At 38.0% G+C, this 13,000-nt stretch overlaps 2 protein-coding genes and 1 pseudogene across 2 annotated transcripts; 1 reads left to right on the top strand and 2 right to left on the bottom strand.

Moving 5' to 3' along the window:
• The first annotated feature begins 2,165 nt into the window (after positions 1–2,165).
• On the top strand, positions 2,166–3,066 carry LOC120105109 (annotated as a pseudogene).
• A 1,284-nt stretch (positions 3,067–4,350) lies between these two features.
• Positions 4,351–8,413, bottom strand: LOC120105105 (probable histidine kinase 2). Its single transcript, XM_039117237.1, has 6 exons — positions 8,089–8,413; positions 7,126–7,706; positions 5,759–6,970; positions 4,788–4,953; positions 4,654–4,667; positions 4,351–4,416 (listed from the first exon to the last, which is right to left on the bottom strand). The coding sequence occupies exons 1-6, from the start codon at positions 8,411–8,413 to the stop codon at positions 4,351–4,353; spliced, it is 2,364 nt and encodes a 787-aa protein (XP_038973165.1).
• LOC120105110 (histidine kinase CKI1-like) lies at positions 8,396–10,214 on the bottom strand. The gene is made up of 3 exons (XM_039117244.1): positions 10,013–10,214; positions 9,376–9,600; positions 8,396–9,306 (listed from the first exon to the last, which is right to left on the bottom strand). Exons 1-3 carry the CDS (start codon positions 10,073–10,075, stop codon positions 8,551–8,553), a joined length of 1,044 nt encoding a protein of 347 aa, XP_038973172.1. The 5' UTR covers positions 10,076–10,214; the 3' UTR covers positions 8,396–8,550.
• Positions 10,215–13,000: the final 2,786 nt, after the last annotated feature.

Consider the following 13,000-nt stretch of genomic DNA (forward strand, 5'->3'; position numbering starts at 1 on the left):
GTGTGTGTATATATATAATGATATTTATGTTTATTTTAAAATTCATTAATTGCTATTTTCTATTTTTAAATTATTTATATTAGCATGGATATGTGTAAATTTTTATTGAGCTCTCATACTATCTCTTGTTTTTTTTTTCAAAGTTCCAGGATGCTTAATATTTAGCTATGGTTTGAAACCTAATAAAAGAACGAATATTTCGAACGTCACCGATACTAACCAAATAATTAAAATTTAGAATTAAACAACTTATATTACTTATGAATGATGGATTATTTTATTTTTTTATCAAATAATATTTATATTGTCTAACGATATAGAGGTTATGATGATTTTATATGTCTTGCATATTTTTGTGGATCTTCCTCAAAAAATTATGTGGTTGCATAAAGAATGAAGCTTCTTTTCCCCGTACAAAAATTGGTGGATGTTATTGGTTAAATTGTCAAATTATTGAGATGTTTCGGAAATAGCAGCCGAGCCAGGTGCATGTGTAGTCACCACCCCACGTAGACATTGTGAAAGAGACTTTCCATTTACGTAAAAAGACTTGCTTCCACGTCTTAGAAAAAAATTTAAAACATTTGAAACAATTAACAAATGAGGTAAGATTGTTTTTTTTAAAAAAAAATCTAAAATTAAAATTCAACATATACTCTTGTGTATAAATGTGCAATTTGTGATTTTTAATAACTTGGATGGAGCATTGCCCCCATCTTTATTTTTCTTTTCTACTCTTATGTACAGATTTTCTTGGGCTTCCAGAAGAAATTAAAAGTTTCTTGTTTTTGTAAAAGTATAAAAAAATAAAAAAAAAATTGAGGAAAGATTTATTAGGAGGAATAGGGTGACTCCAACCAATGCAATCACATATGCTCGCATCGAACTTCTTGGGCTCTTCTTTCCTTTCTTTTATGCTTCTTCCTCTTTTTTTTCTTCATGCTTTTTTAATTTTTTTTTAAAAAAATTTATTACTTTCTTTTCTTATGGCATTTTTACTTGCCATTCTTTGTAATTATTTCATTAGCTAAATAAAGTGATAATGCTTATTCCCTATTTTTCGGTTAAAAATAAAATTATTACAATGACACATGTTCTCTCCGGACAAGAATATTTCAATGGCATATGCTCTCTTACATCATAGCCATCAAGCAATCGGCAATCCAAATCAAATAATGCAAATCCACAACAAACGTAATTGCACATGCATATTGAACAGTCAAAAATTTAGTTTTATAAACGCTAGATCTATACAATATAAACCACAAAGAGAAACATACGTCATGAAGACTTGAAATGAAAGCCTTACGCTATAACCATATTTAAAGTGCCCTTATCATTACGCGATCTATGATTCGCGCGGTATGGACGACTTTTAGCCGAGACGCGGTAGCAAAACCCCAGATCCGTCCCACTTGTGATAGAAGAAAATAAAATATTCCGACGTCTTCTTTAATTAAATCTTCCGTGTCCGGCTTGGATCACAAAAGGCTCGTTTGGTTCGCGGAAAAAAAAAAAGGAAAAAATATGGTCAACAGAAAAGTAATGAGATACCTCTTATTTGGTTGGAGTTTTCAAAGAAGAGAGATGAAAAAGTTGTATTCTAATGAAAATATTATTCTCATATTTAATGGAAAAGTCTTTCCTATAAGAAACATGAGTAAGTTACTTTCTCATCAGGCGAGAATCACTTTAATTTTATTTTTTCTCAAAAAAGCCATTCAGCATTAAAGAAACATTAAAGAGAGATTAAAAATCTAATTTTTATTAATGGCATAATATGAATTATACATAACTTTTCCAGAAAAGTAGATAGCCAGCACTTTGGAAATTTGTCACTTTTCTATGATCAATCAAACATGCCAAAAGTATTTTCTTAGACATCCTTTTCCTAGAAATTTGTTTACTATAAATTATATTTCTAAAAGAAAAATGCTTCCTGAGAACCAAACTAGCCCAAAGTTTACAAAGTTTTTTTTCTTGTCCCATACCGCAGTCTTCCCACATTTTAACCCCATAATTAACTCCCCAGGAACGCTCCAACCACCTTTAAACCCATTTATTAACTCCTAAGTAGAGCTATTATATTCTAAATTAGCAACTATCCGTCCACGTCCCCGCCCCCACCCTTGTCCCTTGCCTCTCCTATAAAACTCTCTCCCTCCCCCTCCTCCAACCCTAACGCCCATCTATTGCTTCCAATAACAGAGAGAGAGAGAGAGAGAGAGAGATCTTTTTTTTCTTGTCCTCTCCTCGCGATCCGATCTCGATGGCGAACGCGACGCCCCTGCCGATCTCCGCGCAGCTCGCCCGGCCGTCGCCGTCCTTCCGGCTCCGCACCTCGAACCTCAACAACCTCCGCCTCCGGCGCGTATTCGACCTCTTCGACCGGAACGGCGACGGCGAGATCACCGTCGAGGAGATCTGCCAGGCCCTCGACCGCCTCGGCCTCGGCGCCGACCCCACCGAGCTCGCCTCCACCGTCGCAGCCTACATCCGCCCCGGCGCCGCCGGCCTCGCCTTCGACGACTTCGAGGCCCTCCACCGCGCCCTCGGCGACGCCCTTTTCGGCGCCCCCCCCCTCCCCCGCCTGCGAGGCCGCCGAGGAGGAGGACATGCGGGAGGCCTTCAACGTGTTCGACGAGAACGGCGACGGCTTCATCTCCGCCAAGGAGCTCCAGGCCGTGCTCGACAAGCTCGGCCTCCCCGACGGCCGGAGCATCGACCGGGTCCACCAGATGATCTGCTCCGTGGACCGGGATCTCGATGGACAGGTGGATTTCTCCGAGTTCGTGCACATGATGCGCGCCATCACCGTCCAGTCCAGCTGATTGATTAGTATTAATGCAGCCAACTCCTTCTAAGTCATCCTCAGCATTAATGCATCATATCTCACTGCTTTGGGGTGTGTGACATGTTATTTAAATATGCTTGCTTGTTTTGATGTTTTGACCAGTTAATGGGACGGGGAAAATATTGTTATGTTATTAATTTTGTGATTAACTCCATTATGTATGGACGAATTGGACAAGTGGCAACGGAGTTTGTTATGTTTTGGATCAAAATGATTGATTTGGATTGGTCAGTGTTGCTTCTATTTTGGTTGTGTAAGTTAATCACTTTGTGTTTAAAAAATAAATGTTGTTCATAGATTTAAACGAGGTAAGATGCCAAAGCTTACTCAATTAGTGCAGAAATGGATGAATGGTTATTTTAATATTAGGACTGCCGTTGTACCGATTAGAGAAGGCTTCCATCTATTTGGTATTTTGCACATCTGAGTGCACATGGAGAACATATGGATGGCTGTGATTTACAAAGCACGCCGATCCCTATCCCGGGCAAAGAAGCATGCTTATGCCAATAATAAGGCAGAAAGAAGTGCATGTGCCATGGAGAATCTAGACATTAAAATAAAAAATTATAGAGATGTTTCTTCAACTTTGTGCGAGAAACATAATTGCCTCTTTCATTCTCGGGTGATGGAGGGCTCCTACCATTTTAGTCTTTTTTTTATTAATATATACTTTTTTTTGGGAGGTCCAGAAAAAGCAGCAGTCAATAGAATTTTTCTAATTTTTTTGAAAAGAAGAATGTAAAATTATTTTTTCTTTCCGCATAGATCAGGAGATCGGATCTAGCCATAAAAAGAACGCTCGGTATAAATAACTATTCATCCTAAAGTTTTAGTTTTTCTTAAATTAGATTTCAAATTAAAATATAGTCCCTCCATCAATAGCAGAGCAAAAAAAAAAAAGGAAAAAAAAATGAAGGCAAATTTGTTCCAAAGCCAGATTCAAGTTTGAAGACAGAAAAGAGAGAGGAAAAGAAATAAAAAAACGATAAGAAAAGATGATGCCTTTTTTAATTATGATCCCTTATTTTCCACTTTACCGGGCAGCCTCTTCTCGTTCTTTTCCCCGTAAATATGTAAATGTTTGCACTATTCTTTTTTCTTTTTTTTTTTGCTGAAAAAAAGAGGTAGGAAGGAGGAAGGGACAAGCCCACCCCCGCCCCACTAAGAGAATGTTCGATGCGGGCAGAAATGGCCGTGTGTTGGGCACCGCGACCAGTTTTACTTATGCCTTCCCCATCCCTGGGCCCGGCTCAGCTATCACCGCGACCAGTTTTACTCATGCCTTCCTCATCCATTACTCATTAAGAGTCATTCGTATCTTGCTCTTCTTTTGCTTCCTATCTTTCGTCCTGAAGTCAAGGTGATAGCAGAATGTTTTAGTTAATTTGAGGATATGAAAATTGCCATTAGTTTCAAGCTTCTGAGTCCTTTTTGTTTTAAACTAATTCGGTGAGTTAGTTTGTTGGATGCAGGAGAAAGTTTGTCCGGAAGCCTCAGAGAACTAGCAGGCCCTCCATCAGATGCAGAATCACAAACTGGACAGCCATCTCAATAAGAGTCTAGCACAGTAGATAGAATGAAGTGATACTGATATTTAAAGCCACTTCATGCTTATTGTTCTTCTATTGAAAGTCACCGAAGTTTGTATTTGTAGATGAATGCTCCCTTTGCACATCACACGCACACAAAACCAGATACAATGCCATGCCCATGAAGTGTTATAATTAAGTAAACACAGTAGTCATAGAACAACCAATTTAAGCAAACAAGGAGAATGTAATAATAGAAAAACTTACAATATTTGTCTGATCTATAGTACAAACAAAGACATAATAGAAAAGAAATGACAGTTCAAATTGTATAGCAATATAGTCGATTCATTTGTTTTAGTTTTGATAAGCATTATTGATAGTTTCCAATAGCTCATTACTTTTTAGTGGCTTTGTCAAATGGAAATCCATTCCAGCGGAAATTGATTTCCTTTCTTCCTCAGGTGTCGCATGAGCAGTCAAAGCAATTATTGGGATGTGGAAACCATAATATTTTTCTTCTTCCCTTATTTTCCTTGTTGCTTCATAACCATTCATAATAGGCATCTGAGAGAAAAAGAATAAGATATCAGAAAACTGATTTAGTTAAATAAGACAATTATTGTGAAGGTACTGCAACATAACCATCATCCATTTTATATGAAATAAGAGAGTACAATGCACGATGAGATGCTTATGTGCAAGGTAAGTAGTAATAGCATTTTTAAATGGCTTGCAAGCATAGTGACAAATAAATACATCAATAGACATAATAACAAAAATAAGATAACATAAAACAGAAATACAAGTCGATGCTTAACATGGTATTTAGTGCAAAACATTATAATATGTTATATATGCATGTGTGTGCATTCTAGCAGATAAGAACTATAAACATTAAGAAAAAAAACTGAAGGGACAAAAATCATCACAAACTTTGCTATTTTATTTTCAGAAAGACTTACCATAACAGGTGGAATTTAATGTACTTTCTATCTGAAAATCAATAAATAGATCCATATGAGCACTTATGTATTGATATTCGGTTACTCTAACGATGATTTCATATGCTGCTACTCAATATACTAAAACAATTTTATTTATTTGAGCAATGGAGTGGTAATGTGTTACCACCAAGGTTTAAATCCTAGACCTAGCCTAGGATCAAGCCCTTCGGAAAGGGGTATCAACATTGGACTCAAGCCCAGTTGACCAATACAATCAAAAAGTTTTGTCATTCAAAGTCAGCCACTTAGATCCTTATTTTAACTTGGAGTTCTTTATAGAATTTCAAATCCAAGTAGTTACCTTCCTTTTGGACGACAATGATTATTACTAGTATAAATACATAATTGCTAAATTTTTTTCTTACCTCACAATCCATTAGAATAATATCATAAGGTAAAGGCTTTAAATCTCCTTGTGGTTGGGCAGTTCCATTGTGCTTATCAGATGTTCCTCGCAAAGCCTTTGTAACCAAGTCCACAGCATCCCGCCCATTTTCAGCATGTTCAACAGTTGCACCAAGTCTTGAAAGTGTGTGTTTAGCAACCTTAGATAAAATGGGCATATCCTCCGCAAGTAAGATGTTCATGCCACTTAAGGGTGTGTCATCATCCATACTGTATCTCGATCCAGATGTTTTGTTGGTATGTTGGCTTGATTGCGAAGCAAAAGAATTGGACAATAAAGTTTTATCATCCATAGAAGAACCAAGCTCGATAGATTGTTGTCGTTCTTGCATTGTATTCATAATCTGTATTCCTTGTGGATCATCTACATTTGTTCCTCCGAACACTTGTAAAAGTTTCAGGAGTGCATATAAACGAGAACCATGTAATGGTTTTTGCAAAACAAGATCACATTTCTCCTGATTAGAACTACTTAAATCAGCGGCCGGAGTATTGAAACTGGCCAACCAAACAATCTTGCACTGGATATTATGAATGCTGCTAGTAAAATTCTTCAAAATCGAGCATATTTCTGACATATTTCCACTGCTCAAATCAATGACAATCAAAATGTAAGTTGGCAAACCACTAAAACTTAGCTTCTTCAGACGTTCCTTAGTGGTAAGAGGCAAAGTTTGATCAGCCACATCTACAGAGCTAGAACACCCCTCATTTTCTTTGTTATAATTGAGAGATGTGGTTCTGGACAAGGAATTGCTACGTGACACTGAATCGGGCTTTGCAGAGGCACAAAGACTATTCTTGATCTTTTCGAGTGAAGGATAAAGAAGCTTGTGGTGGTCGATTGCCCATACCTTTACTCCAAGGCTTTCCATCCATCTTTGCATAATTTCTTTTGTTTCACCTTGAATCAAAAGTAGAGAGTGAATTCCTTCCATTTGAAGACCTCTTTTGAATGTCATGGCACGAATTTTTGATTGGGCAGTCACATTTTTCCCAGCAAGTTGAGTACTAGCAACAGATGTATTTCTTGGATACAACTGAGAATTGGTATTCTCTTCACCATCCAAAGATGCATCACTTGACTTGAGAAAAATGTTAAACCTAAAACATGTTCCTCTTTCACCAGGATCTTTCTCCTTAATGCTAATCTCACCACCCATCAGTCGCACCTAATAATAGTAAACGAAAGTAGGATATCAATTCAACGAACAGAGATATAATCAAGGTAAAGCATAGAAAATTTGCAACAAATTTGTAGGCAAAAAACATAGGAAAAAACTTGAATATACGTTACAAAGAAGTAACAGATGTAATTTTTACTTACAAAGGATTGAACTATTCCAAGTCCCAAACCAGTGCCCTCATGTCCTCCAGTAGTTGTTTCTTTGACTTGCACATAGTTCTCAAAGACAGAAGCTCTCTTTTCCTTGGGTATTCCCTTACCAGTGTCCTCTACCTCAAAAATAAATTCAACAGAATCTGGGCCATGCTGAACAGGATTAAGAATTTCCATATTAGTTTCATTCTTCCAAAGGCACCTTGTCAGATGTCTTAATATGCTAGGAAAGCGGAACTCATGGTTCGAAGAAAGTTTAAAATTTTCTAAGCTAGGCTTCTTAGCCCAAGCACGCACAACCACGTGTCCCTCGGATGTGAACTTCACTGCATTGCCAAGTAGGTTATCGAGAATCTGTTTAAGCCGTCGACAATCTCCTTTGACATTTGAACATCTAAGAACTGAGCAATCACAAGGATCCCAAATCACCTCTAGGCCTTTCTTAAGAGCAACAACATGGAATATGTCTGCTGACTCCTCAAGCACTTGAGCCATATCAAATTCAACCTCTTCTAGTTGCATCTTTCCTGCTTCTACTTTACTTGTATTGAGAACTGAATTTACTATCCCTGTCAAAAAGGTTTCATCAAAAGAAATCAGTTATTTGTCTGTAGAATATTTTCTTTCTGAATATTACTAGAGTAACATGATAAATTACTAACAACATGAACTCCATCAGCACAACCCTTTAAGCTTGAATCAGTTGGGTATCGATAGAAAATTTTGATTTGAAGAGGAAGCTAACAAAGTTTTCCAAGATCAAGCATGAAAGAAATTAACAATGGACTATGAGCAAACATAAATGTTTTCTTTTTTTTTTGAGGGAAAACAAAAATGATTTCTATACATGCATTTAGAATTATATGTATGTACATTTGTATGATGTTGAAAGTGGTTCTGTATTAAATATGCGTGTCTTATCATGAAGAACCAGATAAGGAAACTATATACCTAGAAGTTGTGATGCACAAGTACTCATCTGCTCCAAGTGCCTATCCAATTTGGAATTTGGGGTGGCATCAAGACGACAAAGTTCTACTAAGCCAGTGATGCCTGCGAGAGAAGTACGCACGTCATGGCTGGCACTAGCAAATGCCAAGCTCTTATTCATACTCTTCCGCTCTGCCTGTTGAATCGCCTCCTTTTGCTTGATGAGGCTCGCATATAGAAATGCCTCCTGTATTCGTGATCTCCTCAACAGTTGCAGCATGATGGAACTTCCGACAATCACACCGAGAATCATAAGTGACAGCAGTGAGACAACAACTATCTTCATCTTATGAACGAGGGGAATTACTTCCTTACAGGGAAAAGCAATTACATATACCTAGTAAATAACCAAAATTCGATCAATTTAGAGCAAGGCAAGGCATAACTATTAATGGAAAGGACTGAACTGAAAATGACATCATTTCATAAGAAGAAAGCATCAAAAAGCTTTAATTCCAGGACCAATATCCAATGCATTACCATTCTGATTCCAGAAACATCAAGATGAGCACAACCAAAATTGTATCTCTTGCCCCAAATGCTCAAATAGTTAGTATGAGATGGATCACTGCCTGTACCTTCAGGGTTATCAAGCTGGCATGAAAAATTATCATTTTTTTCAAGTGGTAAGGTATCACTCTTATCCATTACATGGATTGAAACTGTATTATTACCAAGCACATAGCGAGTATGCGGTGGTCCAGTCTCTGCTATGACATGCCCATCTTCTGTAGCTACATACAAGTGCCCGCCCCAAAGGTTGACACGAAAAATATTATCAACGAGATCTTTCATGGCAATTCCGATGGAAATAACTCCTGATCTGGCCACTGGAGCAGTGAAAAAGAGCATCTGATCCCTAGCTTTGTTCCAGCCAACTCCCCATGAAGCATACCTGCTCTTACCATTTAATGCATCTTGAAACCATTGGGAACCAATTTGTTGTGGAGAGCAAGGAATCACATCTCCATACACCATCCCAGTATCTCGATCTACTGATTGGCTGTACCATTTATGTGCAGCAGAATAATTGGAAGAATCTGAAATATTCGAAAACATCGTGCGCGCCTGGTTCTCATCATTGTAATAGGAGAGAAGCATTCCACCATGTATACCAACATAAGATATCTGTGATATCCATGGCATTGTTGCAAATGCCAGGAACAAATTTGGCGCCACCTGCAAATCGAAAACATCAATTCAGTACCAACCTACTCTGCTAATGGCATATTGCACTCTAATATCTACCTTGTCTGCGATGTTGGAGAATGCGGACAAGTCTCCAATGGAGCTTAGCACCCTGGTGACATGAAATACAGTGGCATTCGCCTGCATCAGGAGATCCGCACGGTCATGAACGTGCGCCAGCAACAACTTGACAGGATCATAAGGATCATCCCGCATGGCGGGCTTAATTTGCTGGGTCATGAGTACCATCACCGAGATCGCACTGACGCCCAGTGCCACTAGAACCTGCATGTGTTAATGATCACAGTAGCATCTAATTCCATTTTCACCTTATTCCATCTTCCAATCCAACAAGGACGAAGGTTATTTTTATAAGCATAGATTAATGGAATAAGACAGTATAGGGAATGCAACCACATGGCCAACTAATCCTATCCGGAACCCTCTCCTAAGAGTATCTCATGAAAAAAAAAGGAAAAATAATAAAGAAGAGAGATGGGAAAAAAGAATGATGAACAAAAAGAAGGGATTAAAAAACAATGAAGAAAATGATATTCATGAAAAAGAGAATGACATGAAAAAAAAAAGAAAACAAAAAAGAAACACGATAAAGAGAGAAAGAATGATGAAGAACGAGAAGCGATCAAAAGAAAACAACGAAGAAAACGATATAGAAAAATCGAAAGAGAAGGATTACCAGAGGGAATATGATCCAGTAATGAAGAAAAGCGTTCATTTTCGCACTCATTCTTGCCTGCATGTCAAAAAGATCAAGAAGAAGAAGAGTAAGAGGATAACGCTGAAAGAAAACTAGATACGCAGCAAAGAAGATAAAGAGTTTTAACTCTCTTCCTTAAGAGCGAAGGATTATGGATGCATTACCTCTTCTTGAAATCTTCTCTCTCTGCTCTTTTTTTTTTTCATGCACCTCTTATTTTTTTCCCTTCCTGCTTGTTTTGGAAATGTATAAATGCTTTATATAAAATTGATCACCAAAAACAACTCAAAGTGAGAATCTTCCCAGATTTTCTTTTTTTAGGTAACAACAGCGATAAGGCCAAAAACGATATTCACCTTCTTAAATATGTAAATTAAATAGGATACAGAAGCAAAACCCTAAGCAATGAGCATGAAATCGTTTAACCCTAGCGCATAGCAAGAAGTCGGTCCTTGGACTCCCGTTTAATTTTCCCCTTGACTCGTGAAGACCGGCAGCAAAAATATTTCTATTCATGCTTGACTCTGAGACGCTGCCACGCGACATGGAGCCCGAGCCCCCCAAACCGTGGGCCCCCACCGATTCGGTTGGAATCTTCGAGCGGCCCCCGAAACTAACGGATGCGCCGCGCGGCCTCCACCGGTTCGGTTGGAATCTTCGAGCGGCCCCCGAAACTAACGGACGCGCCGCGCGGCCTCCACCGTTGTTTTGGGCTTATCGAAAGCTATCCTTTCGCGCCTTCCCACCTCCGATCGGCGCCGGCCGGGGCACGGCGGCGGCCTCCGCGACGCGCGGAGCGTGTTCGGTGAAATGCCCGAGAACGCGCTACTTGCTGGCTGAGCCGAACTGAGCGGCTTCGCCGGTATGGTCTCGCCGGGTCTTCCGAGCCTAAGAGATTTTGAAGGCGCATATGCTCTCCTTCATGCATGATTGGATGATGCGAAGTCCAAGGGCGATGGTTTCTCTCTGCACATCAGAGGTAAGGAGTCATTGATATGATTCAGTCAATTTAAATTATAATAACTATATTAGTTCTTCATTTGAAATGTTTTATGACACATGGCAAGTTTGTAGGTTGGATCTTGCTGTGCAAATCATTTCATATCTTACCATTCTTAAATTCTGTATGCTTTCTGTTTTTGCTCTTGCGTCTAGGTGCTTGTTTCTCAAATTTTGATGTTGGCTTTAGAAAATAGCATGATCCAGCTTAATTATTTTGAAATGTGCATAATTTTGCTTCCCTCACTTTGTGTACCTGGAAGAATTAAAAATTAATTTGGTGGGAAAATACAACTCATCATTCCATGCTGATGCTTCTATGTGTTTGAATTAGATTTTTTTATTAAAAAAAACTTGAGGAGACAAGGAGGATGCGCAATACTCCTCCCAAATGATCTTGACATCAATTAATGGTCAATCTCTAGGATTCAATGTCTGATGAGGACTTAGTGATTTGTAATGAAAACTAAGTACTTAGGAGAGACAAGTGCGTCACGAATTGAATTTTTTTGTGTTTGTGTTTGTTGTATGATGATGAAAGCTTCAATAAATAAGCTTGCCCTTCTACTCTTGCATCAAATATGCATGTCTTCAACCTCGCAATTGGGCAACATGCCGTGTTTTGCGGTAAATAAGCACCTCATTAAGATGCAATGACCCCTCCATGCCTATATTTTCGCACATGAACTAATCGCTAATCAATTCTACGTTCCCATCATATGCCATATTGAGAATATTAATTTTTCATGGAAAGGATGCAGTATTTCTTTTTATTATAGCTTAAACAAAATTCACATGTTTGGATTCTATGTTAGTTCTATAATATATACCTTCATAAATGTGCGATAATTATCTATCAATGGGGGTGCAATAAAAATCATGCATGCTTGTGCACTAAATGCAGTATAATAATGCTGCAGGTTTCAACTCTTTCGTATGATATCCATCATAATGCTAGCTTGTGCGCATTTACGACAATTACAAAAAAGTAGAAGTGTTGACTAGTTGGCTAGAGAGAGAACTTTGCATCTAACGACTTATATTTAGCTTCTCATTACCGAGTTCCTTAACTTGTGGATGGCTAATATAAGAAAATAAAAAATATTCAAAATTTTCAAATATCTATTTTAGAATTCTCATATCGAAGTTTTTTATCTTAGAATTGAAGAGAGGGGATTATATCTTATATTGATATCATGCACTTATAAATATGATATATCTAGAATATTGGTCCTCGTGCTTATCAATCTAATATATCTAAAATTATCATTTTTTATTATCTAGGTCAGTATAAACAAGTATATCTTAGAACATTCACTAATATATTTTTAATAAAAGTCGATCAAAATTTTTCAATCATATTCTTTTTAGTATCTTAAATTAACTTTGACAAAAATATATAAAAAAAATAAATGTCCAATGATTGAAATATCAATTTTTGGTTTCCATCTAATGCTAGGATCTACAATTATCTTGTTTCTTTTTAAAATTTCTCCACCTTCCAACTTTCATCTCAGCCAATATATTCGTGATATATCTTGATATTGATCACTATATATAATGAGAAAACCTGGGCTCCCAAGGAGTGTAACCGCCTGAAAAGTATAGAATTTTTGGTAATAGAGTGGGGCCCATATAAGAGAGAGCATAATTGAAAGAAAGCAAGGAGAGCGCAAATTCTCTCTACCAATAACAAAAACATGATTAAAACCCAAATCCGAATAATTTTTATCACTGGAGAAATCATCTTATAGGACTTGGGACATAATGGCAGCTCGTCCTCCCTTCTTAGTCTCTTTCTCTAGAAGAGAACGATGACCAAGGCGGCTTTGTCCCCATCCCTCCCCTCTCTTTCTCCTTTCTACTTCTCCCTCTCCCCCTTCACCCTCTTCGTCCCCTTAGGTCCAGTGCACGTTAGGTCGGTACGATACAATACCAGTATCATACCAAATCGATCAGTACGACCCC

This window comes from Phoenix dactylifera, unplaced genomic scaffold, assembly GCF_009389715.1.
Source record: "Phoenix dactylifera cultivar Barhee BC4 unplaced genomic scaffold, palm_55x_up_171113_PBpolish2nd_filt_p 000194F, whole genome shotgun sequence".
Classification (NCBI taxonomy): Eukaryota; Viridiplantae; Streptophyta; class Magnoliopsida; order Arecales; family Arecaceae; genus Phoenix; species Phoenix dactylifera.